This window comes from Coffea eugenioides, chromosome 3 (genome assembly GCF_003713205.1).
Source record: "Coffea eugenioides isolate CCC68of chromosome 3, Ceug_1.0, whole genome shotgun sequence".
Taxonomy (NCBI): domain Eukaryota; kingdom Viridiplantae; phylum Streptophyta; class Magnoliopsida; order Gentianales; family Rubiaceae; genus Coffea; species Coffea eugenioides.
This window is the reverse complement of record NC_040037.1, coordinates 16,323,470-16,343,839: the sequence shown is the minus strand read 5'-3', so window position 1 is coordinate 16,343,839 and position 20,370 is coordinate 16,323,470. Positions and strand designations below refer to the sequence as shown.

At 36.0% G+C, this 20,370-nt stretch overlaps 2 protein-coding genes across 2 annotated transcripts; both read left to right on the top strand.

Annotated features, from left to right (window-relative positions):
* Nucleotides 1-4,466: 4,466 nt before the first annotated feature.
* On the top strand, nt 4,467-5,276 carry LOC113766183 (40S ribosomal protein S4-like). The gene is made up of 2 exons (XM_027310398.1): nt 4,467-4,476; nt 4,633-5,276. Exons 1-2 carry the CDS (start codon nt 4,467-4,469, stop codon nt 5,109-5,111), a joined length of 489 nt encoding a protein of 162 aa, XP_027166199.1. The 3' UTR covers nt 5,112-5,276.
* A 5,885-nt stretch (nt 5,277-11,161) lies between these two features.
* LOC113766182 (40S ribosomal protein S4-like) lies at nt 11,162-11,806 on the top strand. The gene is made up of 2 exons (XM_027310397.1): nt 11,162-11,171; nt 11,328-11,806. Exons 1-2 carry the CDS (start codon nt 11,162-11,164, stop codon nt 11,804-11,806), a joined length of 489 nt encoding a protein of 162 aa, XP_027166198.1.
* The last annotated feature ends 8,564 nt before the right edge of the window (nt 11,807-20,370 follow it).

Genomic DNA, 20,370 nt, shown 5'->3' with positions numbered 1-20,370 from the left:
TTCCTAACCTAAATTAGTAAGCAGATATCAAATCTTCCTACTCTGTCCACAACGACCAGTAGTGACATAGACACTACACTAGTTTGTGTTCAAAACACTGAGAATAATAAGTGGCACCTACAAGAATGAAAGGGAGAGACAGGTCCAGAATTGCCATGAACCTTTGAAACCTGCAAGATGCAAGCGTTTCTGTATCTTGACCATAAAACGTCTTAAACATGACAATATTTTAAGTTTTTAGCTAACTCATTGGCCAAATGACAATAATAATCTTTTCTATTCTTTAGCCCTTCTGTGCTCCTCAAATTAATATCATGAAACAGAAACACTATTGAAGCTTTTTTTTGTGTAATGTTATTGTTTCATGATAACAAAGCTATGATAAAGCCACAAATGTACTCCCAAGATCAAAACACCATCTGATTAGAACCTTGTGTTGACAGAAGTAATTCTTAAATGTCCCTCCTCAGTCTTGATATTACAAGTTAATATTGTCACCTACCAATAACTAAATTGCAATAACGTATGTTAACTTTAAACCATAGCAGCCATTATATCTATTTCGACAAGTATATATAGTTGAAAATTGCTTACCAATCAGTTCGTTCAGATGTGCCTTCATCGTCTTACTTGTTGGCTTGCAGCTGTGCTTTCAAAGATTTAAGGAGATCTTGCATTTCACTTTGTTGGTTCTGCATTTCACTTTGCTGGTTCACAAGCTTCTCCATAAGTTGTTGTTGAGATTGGACTGTTATTTCCAACTCAGCTGAGCGCTTCTCCGCTTGTTCTGCTCTTTTCTTGAAATCATCTATCTCTGCAAGCTTTTGGGCAATTATTCCAGCTTTGGAGGGACCACGGCCATGTACGTATCCGGTTACACGTCCAGTTACTTCAATGGAAATGTCTTCTTCAGTCCTATTTGCACCACTGGATTCAGATTCCAACTTTTTCTCCTTCATCATGCTCTGTCACAAAGGTAAATTCTGAAGTTAGACTTTCATAAGAGTTGTACAACAATATACCATGTACCAATTCCATTTTTCTTACTAAGTTCATAGCAGATGTTTCGTCAACCATTGCATTCTTCTTCTTGCTGTAATGGGTGATGTCATAAAGTTCTATTGGTCCAACTTCCCTCCCTTCTTGTGCTTCCTGTTACAATAAGAAGTTAAATAACCTGCCTAAACAATCCAAAAGACATGTCTTCAAGATAATCAAATACCCGGTCAGCTTTATGACGAAGAAAGGATTTTGTTCCAGCTGTATGAGCAGTTTTTTGCTTTGATCTATTGATCTTGTTCCTCTCACTTATCTTCTGCACTTATCAAGTTCAGCCGTGATCAAAATTTAACACACAAAAAACATGAGAAAGAACAATAGTAAATGATCAAAAGTCGGCGTCTATACCATAAAATTTAGACTACAGAAATAGTCACAAAGGTAAATCCAATCAGATTCTTCAACATATTGTGGACGATTTGCAAGTGCTTCCTCTTTTGTACTAAATTTCTTGAAAATCTTGTGAAAATTGTATCGTCGACTTCTGTACTGTGTATTTAACTGCTTAAGAAGCGCTGGCTTAACATGTTCTCCTTCATGTGGAGCAAAACTATTCTGAAATATGAGTGAAAAATTTATTGTAAAAGTCAGAAAAAGTGCATAAATGTCCTGTTGCAGAACTAGTTGTTACCAAGTCAAGAAGAAAAACAAGCCTTCAAAACAATTTCACTTACATTAACAAGTTTTAGCATTCCTTCTCTATCAGAGCTGGCCAGTTTGGACCATTTTTCTGCTTTCCATTTGCCATATTTACGAATGACACAACTTGCCTCTGAGATGTACTGTTGTGCCCCTTCTCCAATTACTCTTCCACTAACTTCAGAGACCTGGACTTTTACCTTTTTGCCGGCCTTCTTTTCATTGGACAGTGCAATATTGCGAGTATATCCTCTTTTCCTAGTTACATTGATACCACCTACCCAAAACATAGTACACAGTTATGAATGTGAGTGGAAAAATCTGAAATGAAATTAGCTGTGTAATATAAATTACAAGTAAATCTCATATACCGGTATCATTCTGTTGAACATCATCGCTCTCATTAATCCGGTCACTTCCACAACCAATGGACTGGTTAGATCCGACTTGTACTGAAGTAGGAGTAGTATTTTGCTGCTCAATAGATGTAGGAGTTGTCAACTCATGTCTTGATGATCCTGTAGCAGTTTTGCGACCATTTGAGGTAGTAGGATCCTAAAATCCAGCCAACTACACATTAGAAATGTATTTTTCAAATATTGCCAACTACCAAAAGTAAGAACTAACCTCAGTCTCATCAAATAGGCGAATTTGAACTGACTTTCTAGATAGGCTGAGTTGTACAGCATTATTGGCATTGCTAGCCAGACTATCTTTTGGGCCACCAACTTGCTATTCAGCAGGTAAGAAATACACAGCAGGTTTAGATGCTTAATTGTTTAAAACCAATGGTATAAAGAAGTGAAGGTACAAGTACATAGCAAAGTCAATTTTCATCACCTGTTCACCTATTTTTTCTCTAGCTTCTGCTGCATTAGGTATTTCAGCACCTCGAGTTGGTCGCATAGGACATTTTCCTTTCTTCCCTGGCCCAGCCATGTAACTACATGATAAAAAGATATCAATCAGCCATGCATTTAGACTAAATATGTCTAAAATGCCAGGACAAGGTACAATTACCAACATGCTCACCCGAAGGAGGAACTTAATTAATATGCCTTGCATTTTACAATAGATATTGCAAATTAGAAGATAAGAGTGACTAAAAATAATTCAAGACAAGAAATACACTTGATTTGAACCAAAAGTTACATTGTAACTATAAATAGAAACTGAAAATGTTATTTACAACATCGTTTAGTCAGACTCATAGTCATCACTTTCTACAAATTTTTCACTTTCATCTTCACTCGAGCTCAATTGCTGAATCTCATCATCATCAACAAAAAAATCATCCATTTTCCTGGCATGTTTAGCTGAAGAATCAGAATTTAGGATGCCAGTTTCTACAGCTTCATCAGCTAGCATATCACCTCTTTTCAAGTTAGACAAATCGACATTCTCTTGAACCCCAATTAGGTCTTCAAGATAATCTTCTTGGTAAACTTGTTCTTCTTCACATGATTTATCCTCATCCTTTTCAAGAACAGCATATGATGAACGTGGACAGACTGACTCGACAACATGCCAATCACCTCCAAGCCTCATATCCTTTACGTAAAATACCTGTTCGGCTTGGGAAGCGAATACAAATGGCTGGTCTATATACCATTTTTTTGACAAATTAACGCTGCTTAGATTACTCTGTTTGTCTATTTTAAGACATGAGCTATTTTTCAAGTCCCACCAATCACACTTGAACAGAACTACTCGGCTTTGACTGAAGGCGTATTCAACCTCTAAGATATCTGTAATAGCACCATAGAAGTTTATTTCTACATCAGCATGCTCACCCTTCACCATAATGCCACTATTCTGGGTTTTTCTGTCTACCTCACGTGTTTTGGTATGAAATCTAAACCCATTGACATTACAACCAGGATATTTGATCACTCTAAAATCCAGTCCTTTGGCCAAAGACAACAATTCATCACAGCATCTGCCTTGTGTATGCATGTAAGTGACCTATATGACCCAAATAAGAAATTAGAATGACTGAACAAATTAACAACTATATAAATACCACAAGTCTTCTAGTAGTTTGTTCCATACTTACACGATCTTCAAACCACTTTGGAAACTCTAAATCGTGCATCTGCTCTACATTCGACACATTTTGCTGCTGAAGCAATTCTTTGTGCATCCTATACAATAGTATTATTAGTTATCTATGTGGTACGGTTAGTGATATAATTGACTAAACATATATCCCTATTGCTTCCCCCTCTTGCTTATTTGGTATATCCCTATTATGTTCCCCCGAATTTCTCCAATTCTCGCCAAAGTTTGCAGTACCAACGTCATTTAACATTTCTTGAATATCATCTGACTCACTGTTTTCTTCATCTAAAACTATGTTATCATCTTCATCCTCATCAGAATCCTCAAACCTTTCACCATGATATACCCACCTAGTATAGCTCTCAACAATTCCCCCACACAAATGACTTTTCATGACCTCCATAGTTTGATCCTCAAAGTTGTTGCACCCTTTACATGGACAAGGGAGCTTATATGTGGGATCCTTGCCTAAATAAGCGAACTGAACGAATTCTTTCACTCCTGCCAAATATCTAGGATGCAAGTAATCTTTAATTGTCATCCAACTCCTATCCATGTTTTTTCAAAAGCACCGTTGATCCTAACACAAAAAAATATGCAACCATGATATTACAACAACACATATAATAAATATAGGAAATTAATCTTCCCATACAACAATAATAAAAATTAAACAAAATACAACACAGCTATTACTAAATTCAAACATGTCACAATGTAAGCATGTGAGGAGGCTGTGTGCAATGCAAAACACAATGTAAGGCAGATAGGAATTAATTCTGGAGTCTTGTGAGATTTTCTTGGCAAGCACTACTGTATCCCGGGCCACACAGACAATGATCACCATATCAGCTTAGTTAACAACATAGCCAGGGCCAGCTAATCAAACCAGAAGTTTCAGGGATGAGGAGGCAAAGTTTAAGTTGTGTAAGGTTCGATCAGTACAGTTTGGACAGAAGGGCAAGCCATACCTGAATACCTATGATGGTCATACCATTCGTTACCCAGACCCACTCATCAAGGCCAATGACACCATCAAACTTGACCTGGAGAACAACAAGATTATTGAATTCATCAAGTTTGATGTTGGGAATGTTGTCATGGTGACTGGGGGAAGGAACAGAGGTTGGGTTGGAGTAATCAAGAATAGAGAGAAACATAAGGGAAGCTTTGAGACCATCCATGTCCAAGATGCCACAGGTCACGAGTTTGCTACTCGTCTTGGTAATGTCTTCATCATTGGAAAAGGTGCAAAGCCCTGGGTGTCTCCCCCAAAGGGCAAAGGTATCAAGTTGTCAGTTATAGAGGAACAAAGGAAAAGGATTGCTGCCCAGGCGGCTACTACTGCCTAATTTTGCTACTATTAGCGTCTTTGGGAGGGTAACATTTTACTTGCAAAACTAGTAGTAAGATGTTGCAATTTTTGAGTTGGGTTTAATGTTTTATTTGTCTTGTTTAGTTACAGTTTTGGACATTAAATATTTGTGTTGGCGCGGTGATTGCACTGCTATCTAGAACCCTACAGTTACAGGTTTTAAAAAAAATACATATAGATATATGACTAGTTTCTGATAATGTGCCGCCATTGATGTTCTTTTGTATGTATATTGTTTGTATGTATGTTCTTTTGTCACCTTATCTATTCCTTTTGTGCTCTGCAGGGCTGTCAAATCTACTTAAGAGAGCAGAAGATGGCAAGAAAATCACTGGAATGACGATCAGCAGAAGAGGACCATCAATCTCTCATTTATTTTTTGCTGATGATTCTCTAATATTTTGTAAAGCTGAGCCCAGTCAGGCTAAGGAGCTAATGTACTTGCTGAAGAGATACGAGGAAGGCTCAGGTCAAATTATCATTTTGGAGAAGTCATCTGTATTTTTTAGCAAAAATATGTCCAGTGTTAAGCAAGATGATATATGTAAGGAGCTGGGGAAAATACAAAAAGTCAGTCAACCTGTAACTTCGGATACCAGTAGCAGGGGAAGTCTGGATAACCCAAGCGGGAGTTTAGGGGGCAGAATGGGGTGGAAACAAGTTTTCCCTTTCGTTGTGTTAGCATGAGGGATGACTGGTGCACGAAAAGGCATCATAACTAGGAAGCGAAACCTTTATCCTTGCGCCCAACTCGTATACAGGGCAGGGCACAAGGTCTGAAAGGCATACATACAAGTTCCAAATAACTTTCCAATTTGCCAGCAAATTCATGGCATCGTTTCGTTTTATGTGCAAGTAAATTAAAGAAGAAGCTATTCTGAGTCGAGAAGCTGAAAAAGAAGTTTCAATCTATACATGAAGAGTAAGTGGCTTGCACGACTTGAAATCACCACCATTCATTCCCCTAAGAAGTCAAATTGCAAAATCAATGCTATGGCATCCACCTTCCGTATCCAATAACTTGTGCTAGAACATCACGTAATTCACAATGCACCCATGCCATCCAAGTCCGTGTGCAAAACCGCAGTCTGCTGCTACTAATATTCCGCATTACCCAACAAATCAAAATTACGAATGGGAACATTACTACTCGGTCTTTCTAAAACCTACCAGATGAACTTCCATGAAAAATGTGAAACTGAAATACGACATCTTAGAATGCTTTGCATTACTTCCTACAGAAGACCAATAAAATAGAACAAAGAAAGGTGAAGAATAATTCTGGATAGTAATGGCCAAGTATATTTGGTCAGTTGTACTGGTTTTATCTCTCAATTCACTTGAAAAAAGTCCTAAACTTGAGACTGTATCAAGGGATCCACAAGCTTCCTTGCAATTTATCAGTGTTATTGTAAGCATGCCATGCCACCTCCGATCAGTATCACTAACAACAAATTTCTAGGTCCCTGCCTCCTTCGACTCGACAACATTTAACAAGTACTTCACAAGCCTCTAAACAAGAATAGACTGAGAAGAATGACAAAGTGAAATGCACCAGAATACCAAGAAATTAGCCAAAACAAGGGGAACACACACACACACACAAGGCGAGATGCAAATATATAGCAGTTGGAGAAGCTAAAGTTGACCTTTCTATTTTAAACCCCATAAATAATCTGTTTATCATACTACAGAAACATATAGCAGATCGAAATCTTGTAAAGTTTTCAATGAATAACCAATCAAACAACTAAGTTTTTTTAGCAGCGGAAGGTTTTATTTTGTCAGTCTCTAGATCAAAAAGCAGAAAATTTTGCCAAATGTACGTGTCAAATTAAAGCTAATTGATCAGCTATAGTTGACGACGAGCGTTTCCTAACTCAGATTTCAGTTCTATCGAAGTTTTTGGATAAAATATCAAACTTGTCATTCTCGAGTCTGGATGGAATTTAAATCTAAACGGGGAAATTAATTAGGGGCAAACCATTTGGGGGAAAATTAGGGAGGCAAAAGAGAATCAGCATACCTTTTTTTGTAGACAGTTGCTGCTAAACTAAATTGCAATAACTTATGTTAACTTTAAACCATAGCAGCCATTATATCTATTTAGACAAGTATATATAGTTGAAAATTGCTTACCAATCAGTTCGTTCAGATGTGCCTTCATCGTCTTACTTGTTGGCTTGCAGCTGTGCTTTCAAAGATTTAAGGAGATCTTGCATTTCACTTTGTTGGTTCTGCATTTCACTTTGCTGGTTCACAAGCTTCTCCATAAGTTGTTGTTGAGATTGGACTGTTATTTCCAACTCAGCTGAGCGCTTCTCCGCTTGTTCTGCTCTTTTCTTGAAATCATCTATCTCTGCAAGCTTTTGGGCAATTATTCCAGCTTTGGAGGGACCACGGCCATGTACGTATCCGGTTACACGTCCAGTTACTTCAATGGAAATGTCTTCTTCAGTCCTATTTGCACCACTGGATTCAGATTCCAACTTTTTCTCCTTCATCATGCTCTGTCACAAAGGTAAATTCTGAAGTTAGACTTTCATAAGAGTTGTACAACAATATACCATGTACCAATTCCATTTTTCTTACTAAGTTCATAGCAGATGTTTCGTCAACCATTGCATTCTTCTTCTTGCTGTAATGGGTGATGTCATAAAGTTCTATTGGTCCAACTTCCCTCCCTTCTTGTGCTTCCTGTTACAATAAGAAGTTAAATAACCTGCCTAAACAATCCAAAAGACATGTCTTCAAGATAATCAAATACCCGGTCAGCTTTATGACGAAGAAAGGATTTTGTTCCAGCTGTATGAGCAGTTTTTTGCTTTGATCTATTGATCTTGTTCCTCTCACTTATCTTCTGCACTTATCAAGTTCAGCCGTGATCAAAATTTAACACACAAAAAACATGAGAAAGAACAATAGTAAATGATCAAAAGTCGGCGTCTATACCATAAAATTTAGACTACAGAAATAGTCACAAAGGTAAATCCAATCAGATTCTTCAACATATTGTGGACGATTTGCAAGTGCTTCCTCTTTTGTACTAAATTTCTTGAAAATCTTGTGAAAATTGTATCGTCGACTTCTGTACTGTGTATTTAACTGCTTAAGAAGCGCTGGCTTAACATGTTCTCCTTCATGTGGAGCAAAACTATTCTGAAATATGAGTGAAAAATTTATTGTAAAAGTCAGAAAAAGTGCATAAATGTCCTGTTGCAGAACTAGTTGTTACCAAGTCAAGAAGAAAAACAAGCCTTCAAAACAATTTCACTTACATTAACAAGTTTTAGCATTCCTTCTCTATCAGAGCTGGCCAGTTTGGACCATTTTTCTGCTTTCCATTTGCCATATTTACGAATGACACAACTTGCCTCTGAGATGTACTGTTGTGCCCCTTCTCCAATTACTCTTCCACTAACTTCAGAGACCTGGACTTTTACCTTTTTGCCGGCCTTCTTTTCCTTGGACAGTGCAATATTGCGAGTATATCCTCTTTTCCTAGTTACATTGATACCACCTACCCAAAACATAGTACACAGTTATGAATGTGAGTGGAAAAATCTGAAATGAAATTAGCTGTGTAATATAAATTACAAGTAAATCTCATATACCGGTATCATTCTGTTGAACATCATCGCTCTCATTAATCCGGTCACTTCCACAACCAATGGACTGGTTAGATCCGACTTGTACTGAAGTAGGAGTAGTATTTTGCTGCTCAATAGATGTAGGAGTTGTCAACTCATGTCTTGATGATCCTGTAGCAGTTTTGCGACCATTTGAGGTAGTAGGATCCTAAAATCCAGCCAACTACACATTAGAAATGTATTTTTCAAATATTGCCAACTACCAAAAGTAAGAACTAACCTCAGTCTCATCAAATAGGCGAATTTGAACTGACTTTCTAGATAGGCTGAGTTGTACAGCATTATTGGCATTGCTAGCCAGACTATCTTTTGGGCCACCAACTTGCTATTCAGCAGGTAAGAAATACACAGCAGGTTTAGATGCTTAATTGTTTAAAACCAATGGTATAAAGAAGTGAAGGTACAAGTACATAGCAAAGTCAATTTTCATCACCTGTTCACCTATTTTTTCTCTAGCTTCTGCTGCATTAGGTATTTCAGCACCTCGAGTTGGTCGCATAGGACATTTTCCTTTCTTCCCTGGCCCAGCCATGTAACTACATGATAAAAAGATATCAATCAGCCATGCATTTAGACTAAATATGTCTAAAATGCCAGGACAAGGTACAATTACCAACATGCTCACCCGAAGGAGGAACTTAATTAATATGCCTTGCATTTTACAATAGATATTGCAAATTAGAAGATAAGAGTGACTAAAAATAATTCAAGACAAGAAATACACTTGATTTGAACCAAAAGTTACATTGTAACTATAAATAGAAACTGAAAATGTTATTTACAACATCGTTTAGTCAGACTCATAGTCATCACTTTCTACAAATTTTTCACTTTCATCTTCACTCGAGCTCAATTGCTGAATCTCATCATCATCAACAAAAAAATCATCCATTTTCCTGGCATGTTTAGCTGAAGAATCAGAATTTAGGATGCCAGTTTCTACAGCTTCATCAGCTAGCATATCACCTCTTTTCAAGTTAGACAAATCGACATTCTCTTGAACCCCAATTAGGTCTTCAAGATAATCTTCTTGGTAAACTTGTTCTTCTTCACATGATTTATCCTCATCCTTTTCAAGAACAGCATATGATGAACGTGGACAGACTGACTCGACAACATGCCAATCACCTCCAAGCCTCATATCCTTTACGTAAAATACCTGTTCGGCTTGGGAAGCGAATACAAATGGCTGGTCTATATACCATTTTTTTGACAAATTAACGCTGCTTAGATTACTCTGTTTGTCTATTTTAAGACATGAGCTATTTTTCAAGTCCCACCAATCACACTTGAACAGAACTACTCGGCTTTGACTGAAGGCGTATTCAACCTCTAAGATATCTGTAATAGCACCATAGAAGTTTATTTCTACATCAGCATGCTCACCCTTCACCATAATGCCACTATTCTGGGTTTTTCTGTCTACCTCACGTGTTTTGGTATGAAATCTAAACCCATTGACATTACAACCAGGATATTTGATCACTCTAAAATCCAGTCCTTTGGCCAAAGACAACAATTCATCACAGCATCTGCCTTGTGTATGCATGTAAGTGACCTATATGACCCAAATAAGAAATTAGAATGACTGAACAAATTAACAACTATATAAATACCACAAGTCTTCTAGTAGTTTGTTCCATACTTACACGATCTTCAAACCACTTTGGAAACTCTAAATCGTGCATCTGCTCTACATTCGACACATTTTGACGGCGAAGAATTTTAAATATTTTTTTTACTGCTGAAGCATTCTTTGTGCATCCCTAACATAGTATTTATTACTTTCTATGGGTACGTTAGTTATATAGTTGACTAACATATATTCCCTTTCTTACCCTTCTGCTTATTTGTATACATTCCTATCTATGTTCTCCCGAATTGCCAAATTCTGTCCAAGTTTGCAAAAAAGAGTACCAAACGGCATTTAACATTTCTTAATATCAGCTGCTACGTTTTCTCTCTAAACTATGTTAATCATTTCATCCTCATAGAAGCCTCAAACTTTCACCATGTATACCAACTAGTATAGGCTCTCAACCTTCCCCACACAATAGACTTTTATGACTATAGTTTGATCCTCACAAGTTGTCTGCACCTTTTACATGGACAAGGGAGCTTATATGTGGGATCCTTGCCTAAATAAGCGAACTGAACGAATTCTTTCACTCCTGCCAAATATCTAGGATGCAAGTAATCTTTAATTGTCATCCAACTCCTATCCATGTTTTTTCAAAAGCACCGTTGATCCTAACACAAAAAAATATGCAACCATGATATTACAACAACACATATAATAAATATAGGAAATTAATCTTCCCATACAACAATAATAAAAATTAAACAAAATACAACACAGCTATTACTAAATTCAAACATGTCACAATGTAAGCATGTGAGGAGGCTGTGTGCAATGCAAAACACAATGTAAGGCAGATAGGAATTAATTCTGGAGTCTTGTGAGATTTTCTTGGCAAGCACTACTGTATCCCGGGCCACACAGACAATGATCACCATATCAGCTTAGTTAACAACATAGCCAGGGCCAGCTAATCAAACCAGAAGTTTCAGGGATGAGGAGGCAAAGTTTAAGTTGTGTAAGGTTCGATCAGTACAGTTTGGACAGAAGGGCAAGCCATACCTGAATACCTATGATGGTCATACCATTCGTTACCCAGACCCACTCATCAAGGCCAATGACACCATCAAACTTGACCTGGAGAACAACAAGATTATTGAATTCATCAAGTTTGATGTTGGGAATGTTGTCATGGTGACTGGGGGAAGGAACAGAGGTTGGGTTGGAGTAATCAAGAATAGAGAGAAACATAAGGGAAGCTTTGAGACCATCCATGTCCAAGATGCCACAGGTCACGAGTTTGCTACTCGTCTTGGTAATGTCTTCATCATTGGAAAAGGTGCAAAGCCCTGGGTGTCTCCCCCAAAGGGCAAAGGTATCAAGTTGTCAGTTATAGAGGAACAAAGGAAAAGGATTGCTGCCCAGGCGGCTACTACTGCCTAATTTTGCTACTATTAGCGTCTTTGGGAGGGTAACATTTTACTTGCAAAACTAGTAGTACGATGTTGCAATTTTTGAGTTGGGTTTAATGTTTTATTTGTCTTGTTTAGTTACAGTTTTGGACATTAAATATTTGTGTTGGCGCGGTGATTGTACTGCTATCTAGAACCCTACAGTTACAGGTTTTTAAAAAAATACATATAGATATATGACTAGTTTCTGATAATGTGCCGCCATTGATGTTCTTTTGTATGTATATTGTTTGTATGTATGTTCTTTTGTCACCTTATCTATTCCTTTTGTGCTCTGCAGGGCTGTCAAATCTACTTAAGAGAGCAGAAGATGGCAAGAAAATCACTGGAATGACGATCAGCAGAAGAGGACCATCAATCTCTCATTTATTTTTTGCTGATGATTCTCTAATATTTTGTAAAGCTGAACCCAGTCAGGCTAAGGAGCTAATGTACTTGCTGAAGAGATACGATGAAGGCTCAGGTCAAATTATCATTTTGGAGAAGTCATCTGTATTTTTTAGCAAAAATATGTCCAGTGTTAAGCAAGATGATATATGTAAGGAGTTGGGGAAAATACAAAAAGTCAGTCAACCTGTAACTTCGGATACCAGTAGCAGGGGAAGTCTGGATAACCCAAGCGGGAGTTTAGGGGGCAGAATGGGGTGGAAACAAGTTTTCCCTTTCGTTGTGTTAGCATGAGGGATGACTGGTGCACGAAAAGGCATCATAACTAGGAAGCGAAACCTTTATCCTTGCGCCCAACTCGTATACAGGGCAGGGCACAAGGTCTGAAAGGCATACATACAAGTTCCAAATAACTTTCCAATTTGCCAGCAAATTCATGGCATCGTTTCGTTTTATGTGCAAGTAAATTAAAGAAGAAGCTATTCTGAGTCGAGAAGCTGAAAAAGAAGTTTCAATCTATACATGAAGAGTAAGTGGCTTGCACGACTTGAAATCACCACCATTCATTCCCCTAAGAAGTCAAATTGCAAAATCAATGCTATGGCATCCACCTTCCGTATCCAATAACTTGTGCTAGAACATCACGTAATTCACAATGCACCCATGCCATCCAAGTCCGTGTGCAAAACCGCAGTCTGCTGCTACTAATATTCCGCATTACCCAACAAATCAAAATTACGAATGGGAACATTACTACTCGGTCTTTCTAAAACCTACCAGATGAACTTCCATGAAAAATGTGAAACTGAAATACGACATCTTAGAATGCTTTGCATTACTTCCTACAGAAGACCAATAAAATAGAACAAAGAAAGGTGAAGAATAATTCTGGATAGTAATGGCCAAGTATATTTGGTCAGTTGTACTGGTTTTATCTCTCAATTCACTTGAAAAAAGTCCTAAACTTGAGACTGTATCAAGGGATCCACAAGCTTCCTTGCAATTTATCAGTGTTATTGTAAGCATGCCATGCCACCTCCGATCAGTATCACTAACAACAAATTTCTAGGTCCCTGCCTCCTTCGACTCGACAACATTTAACAAGTACTTCACAAGCCTCTAAACAAGAATAGACTGAGAAGAATGACAAAGTGAAATGCACCAGAATACCAAGAAATTAGCCAAAACAAGGGGAACACACACACACACACAAGGCGAGATGCAAATATATAGCAGTTGGAGAAGCTAAAGTTGACCTTTCTATTTTAAACCCCATAAATAATCTGTTTATCATACTACAGAAACATATAGCAGATCGAAATCTTGTAAAGTTTTCAATGAATAACCAATCAAACAACTAAGTTTTTTTAGCAGCGGAAGGTTTTATTTTGTCAGTCTCTAGATCAAAAAACAGAAAATTTTGCCAAATGTACGTGTCAAATTAAAGCTAATTGATCAGCTATAGTTGACGATGAGCGTTTCCTAACTCAGATTTCAGTTCTATCGAAGTTTTTGGATAAAATATCAAACTTGTCATTCTCGAGTCTGGATGGAATTTAAATCTAAACGGGGAAATTAATTAGGGGCAAACCATTTGGGGGAAAATTAGGGAGGCAAAAGAGAATCAGCATACCTTTTTTTGTAGACAGTTGCTGCTAAATGTGGTCTTCTATTTCATCATTTCCCAGCCAAGATCGATTAGCAGATGGCGAGGAGATGTTTCTTGGTTCTCGGCGAGGAGATGTTTCCGGCAGAGATGAGCAGTGTGTTTTTTGGTTCTCGGCAGAGATGAGGAGCAGTGGTGTGTTTTTTGGTTCTAAGTGTTGCTTGTTTGCTGTTGGCTCATGGCTGGTAGCCTTTTGTTCGGTGAATGACTAAACATGACCGCGAGTTGTTGGTTTCACTAAGTGTTCAAGTCAATTCCGCGCTTCTCCTCAAACTATTGACTTTGAATGAAATTTCAATTCCTTACATTTCCCCCCCTACTCGTACGAAAATTTCAACCCAAGTTTTTTAGTTTTGAATTAACATTTTACTAATATATTATTACTTGCAACTTTTAAATATTTTTGTAAAAATATTCATAATAGGTAATTTTTTTATGACATCAAACAGTTGATCCCATATTAATATTGATATCACTTTCTCAAAATTGTGAACTAAATTACAACTTACTTATCTTTCTTTTCATTATTTTTGCCCAAAACTCCAGAATTTTTTTTATTTTATAATAAGGAGAGATGATTTGTTTCAAATGGTTAATTTCACTTCAAATTATTGCACTAATATTAATTTACATGACAAAATTTGAGTTCCTAATAGTTAAAAAAATCATTAGAGAGCAAAAACAGAATAACAATTGGTTGCACTAATGACCAAATTTCTTGTAATACATTTGCAAGATATAGATTTATGGGTAATTTCTTTTTTTTTTTTGCTTTCACATATTTAATTTATGTTAAATACAAAACCTACCAGTTTCCCTTTCATAAAAATATTAGTACAACACTTTTTGAAATTTACTTACAAACATTTATGTATTTAACATAAATTAAATGATTCAGAGTGAAATGCCCATAAAGAGCAAAATATTTGTTCATGTAAAGGAAACCCACAAAGAGTTGGTACTTTATGGGTCATTTCTTTTTTTAAAAAAATATAATTTATGTTGAAAAGATAACCTGCCAGTTTTCGTTTTGTAAGAAATCAGTGTAACACTTTTTGAATTTTACTTACAAACATTTATAAATTTATCATAAATTATATGTTTGAGAGTAAAATGCCCATAAAAAGTTGGTACTTTGAATAGATAATGCTCATTTGCCCATAAACTACACTCCCTGAAGGCTATTTTGTTAATTACTTTGTAGTACTTTGTTATTCCTTTGCTAATACTACTTGGCATGTAGTACAAAGGATAAATCTGACATAAATTTCTTATTCCATTGATAAAAAGACCTGCCTGCCTTATAACTATTGTAATGAAAGATATATTTTTAGAGTTTATAACAAATTATTACTTAAGTTTGAGAAAATTATAAAATATTTATGCATAGTTTATCAAGATACCATTCGCAATTTCCTAATTTGAAAATAGGGGCTAAATTGTAAAAGCTAGGGTGCCATAATAGAAATAATAAAATTGGTGTATTACATATGGGGGTAAAATTGTAAAAGTTAGAGTGCCATAGTAGAATTAATAAAATTGGTGAATTACATATGGGGCTAAATTACAAAAGTTCGGGAGTAATAATAGAATTAAAGAAATCGGTGTACTACATATGGGGCTAAATTGTAAAAGTTAAGGTATCATAATGGAATTAATGGTATTTTTTACAACATTTGGGGCAAAATCGCAAAAGTTAGGGTGGCACAGTAGAATTAATGAAAGTGACTTAGAAATAAGTACTTTAAATAGTGACGATTAATTCTTGTCACTAAATCCGAATCGGTAGAGTGACAGTGACGATATTAGAAGTTGTCACTGAATAAATCATTTTAGTGACAACATTTTTCAAGGTCGTCACTGAAGACTCTGTTGCTTTGAGCAATTATGACAACTCTCCTAGTCGTCAATAAACATTTAGTTGCTTTGATGGAATTGTGACAACTTTAGGTGTCGCGACTAAAGAAACTCCTTTTCTGACGATATATTGTCATCACTAAAAAATGTTGTCACTAATAACTTTTTTTTAGTGATCAGTGACGACAACAAAAAGTCGTCCGTAAATAGGCCAAGCAATAGTGATGATGTTCTTAATGTCGTCACTATTGTGTGTTCTAAACACTCCCACCCTCTTGCTAAATCTTGGCGGGAATTTACTAGTGACGACTTTTCTAAGTCGTCACAAATGAGTTGGCTCCCATTAGAGGTTTGTGACGAGTTAGAAAGTCGTCAATAAAGGATCGGTTTTTGTGACAACTTTTTTTCGTCACAAAGAAAAGTTGTCACTGATGACCAATTTTCTTGTAGTACAAAAGTAAAGTGAAAGAGCACACTGCAAAGAAGACAGGAGAACTGGAGAAGAATACAACAAAGATTCAAAGAAGATTCATCAAGGGTGTCGCGTGATTGGTTGGGACCGTTTGGTGGCTTCCGTGGCTTGGTCACTTGGTGCTAGAAAGTGGAATCCAATAAATTGAAGTGAAGTGGCTCCATTCTTTGGTACCTGTACTAAACCTTTTCCTTGTTATAATTAATTTATTATGAAATTTAATCTTTTCCTCTTTTCAATTATCTTATGCTCTTGTAAAATACATTTCTAGTATCAAAATTGTGATATTATACTATATTTGTAGTATATTTTTCTCAAGAAAATTAATTTGACATGTATAAAGTATTTTATTGTTTAATAAGTGTGTATCATTTAAAATTGTGATTCCATACTATATTTGTGGTTCAAAGAAATACTAATATAATGCATATATAATTTGGCATATATATAATTTATTATGATAATTTGCTAGAGTTGTATATAACTTATGAAATGTGAATTGAATTCAGGTTTGAAATTTATTCTCCATGGGTAAGTCAACAACAATTGATGCATTTTTTAAAAGAAAAATTATTGAAGATCAAAAGCACAAGGAGAGTGATGCTACTCCATCATCTATTCTTAGTGAGAGTTTGGTTGTTAAAGCTCCCTAAAAAGTTCAAAGAGTTGAACTTGAAAGATTGATATTGCTTCTTTGGAGCGTGATCCCGGAAAACGTTTATCCTCTTAATCAACAAGATGAAATTCGTCGAGCTTATATCAATTGGGGGCCATATCAAGTTAAGCTTGAAAATTACCCTTCAAGTGGTTCAAAGAAACATGTTCGCCATTTTTGTAGCTCTTGGTTTGAATTGTTTCCATCTTGGCTTGAATATTCTCCATCAATTGATGCTACTTTTTGTCTTTCATGCTATCTATTTAGTAAGCCGAATGGACGAGTTGAATTAAGTGCATTTGTTCTTGGTGGCTTTAACAATTGGAAGAAGGTCAATAATGGAGCTAATTGTGCTTTCTTAGGACATGTGGGGAAAAGTCCTAACTCATTTCACAGAATTGCGATAAAAGCATGCAACGATTTGATGAATGCTTCTCAACACATTGGAACTTTCATTGAGAAACAAAGTTTTGAGCAAGTTGAGATTAATCGATTAAGGCTTCAAGTTTCAATTGATGTAGTGCGATGGCTTGCATTTCAAGGTTGTGCCTTTCAAGGACGAGATGAGAGTGAAAAATCTCTTAATCATGGAAACTTCCATCAACTTATTAAGTTGTTGGCTTCTTATAATGATAAGGCAAGAATGATTTTCTTCCAGCTTTGCATTCTTTCTTGAATTTATATAATATCCATGCTTGAAAGAAATCTTTTTAATTCATAATATGCTTCCATTTAGTTATTATTTTTATAAAATTATAATTATGCTCTATTAATGGATAGGTTGCAAATGTTGTTCAAGAAAATGCTCCATCCAATGCCTCCTATACATCTCCTGAAATTCAAAAGGAGATTCTTTATATATTTTCCAATAAGGTTAGAAAAGAAATTTGACAAGAGATTGGAAATTCAAAATTTTGCATTATAGTTGATGAAGCTCGTGATGAGTCCAAAAGAGAGCAAATGGCTCTTGTTTTGAGATATGTAGATAAGGAAGGATGCATCCGTGAACGGTTTTTTGGTGTTATTCATGTCCGTGATACTATGGCTTTAACTTTGAAGGAAGCTATTTTTTCTACTCTCTCTCAACATAATTTGGCCATTCATAACATTCGTGGACAAGGGTATGATGGAGCTAGTAATAGGAGAGGTGAATGGAATGGCTTGCAAGCTTTAATATGCCATGAATGCCCATATGCCTATTATGTTCATTGTTTGGCCCATAGGCTTCAACTTGTTTTAGTTGCAGCTTCTAAAGAAGTAGCTTCTGTTCACCAATTCTTCTCCAATTTAGTTTTTATTATCAACATTGTTACTGCATCTAGCAAACGTAATGATGAATTAAAGGAGGCTCAAGCAATTGAAGTTCCTACTAAGATTGCTAATGGTGAACTTGAAACTGGAAGGGAGCTGAATCAAATTGGCACTTTAAAACGAGCTGGAGATACTCGTTGGGGTTCTCATTTGGATTCTATTCTAGTTTACTGAAAATGTTCAATGCTACTTGTGTGGTTTTAAGTAACATTGCAGCAGATAGAGGTTCATACTCTCAACAAGGAGATGCAAATTTTGCTTTGTATCAATTGTTATCCTTTGAGTTTGTTTTTACTTTGCATCTTATGAAAGACATTATGAAAATTACTCATCTTCTTTGTATAGCATTGCAACGTAAATCTCAAGATATTTTGAATGCAATGCATCTTGTCTCAAGCACAACAAAGCTACTGAAGAATTTTCGAGATTCGGGATGAGATGATTTCTTGGTGAAAGTTAAGTTATTTTGTGAGCAACATCAAATTGATATCCCGGATATGATGCTCAATATATTGCAAGATGTGGTAGATCTCGAAGTCATCACGATGAGATTAGTGTGGAGCATTATTATCGAGTGGATCTATTTCTTGTAACAATTGATTATCAATTGCAAGAGTTACATAGCAGGTTTAATGATCATACCGTGGAATTGCTTGTTTTGAGCACTGTTTTAGATCCTAGAAATGGATTTATGCTGTTCAAGATTGATGATATTTGTAAACTTGCAGAGAAGTTCTATCTGAATGATTTTATGGAGCAAGAACTAGTACGTCTAAGAATATAACTTCAACATTTTGAACTCGATATTCCAAATCATCCTGAATTGCAAGAATTATCTGGTATTCATGAGTTATGTCAAGGTTTGGTGAAGACAAGAAAATCAGTGATATATCCTCTTATTGACAGGTTGATTAGACTTGTTCTTACTCTTCCTGTATCAACTGCAACTACAGAGTGGACATTTTCAATTATGAAAATAATCAAGACAAAGCTCCGAAACAAGATGGAAGATAATTTCTTGAATGATTGTCTAACTGTGTATATAGAGAAGGAAGTTGCTGAAAAATTTAGCAGTGATTCAATCATAAATGAATTTAGTTCTATGAAAGAGTGTAGAGTTCAATTTACTTCTAAGAAAAAATGTTGAAATTTTAAAGTATTTTAATATAACTTTTATCTTTTTTCAATTGAAAATAGTTACATTTATATTGCATAGTTATATATAGATATATATATATATATATATATATATAGCATAGGTGACATATTGGAGAGTATCTTCTTATAATGTTCAAATTGGATAGTTTGTGATATTATAAAATATCTAATCAAAAATTATCTTTTTGGTTAATTTTTGTTATGACTATACCGCTTATTTATGAATAGACATACCTTTATAATTAAATTTAATATTTGATATTTTTAGATGTCATATATTTAAATAGAAGAAAATTATTTTGAACATAATATATTAAGATAATTTTATTAGGAAAAAAATTTTGGCCTTCCCCCCCTCCCAAAAAAAAATCCTGGCTCCGTCACTTCCCAGAGGATTTCAATACCAGCTTCTCGAATCGCCATCGTCTAACAAAGCTGCAAACTGACAAAAATAAGGAAGCTGCAAATTGACAAAAAATAAGGAAGTTGCAAATTGAGAAAAAAAAAAAGAAGCTAAGAGCAAGGAGGCTCACCGCTGCTGAAGATTTTGGTCGAATAATTTTGGTGAGGAAAGTGGCGGAGAGGAGAAGCGGCCAAGAGGCATTTGTTGTTCTGTACATCTAGCCCTAAAGTAAATAGATAAGATGGAAGTGGAGGATATATCTGGGTAAGCGATAGAGCAATATTGCCCAAAAAAAGGAGAGAAAGAAGGTAGTGGGAAGAAAGCAAATGCAGCAGAAGTATAGAAACAAGGAAACACGGGCACATGGGATCATCGCGCTATGCGCGAACAACGTAAGGCTTTCAACCCACATGCGCGGCACGTGAGAGGACAACGAAAATTTTGACTGAATGGAGTTGGCATGTTTTCTACTTATGTTGAAAATGCGGTCTAATAGCACATCATGTAGACGAATTTGACTACAAATCTGCCCACAAAAAGCAGGACAGGGGGCATGGATGGTTACAGGCATTCAGATGTTTTGAGTGTTTGATAAATGAAAATACATCTACTGAATTTGTTAAGTA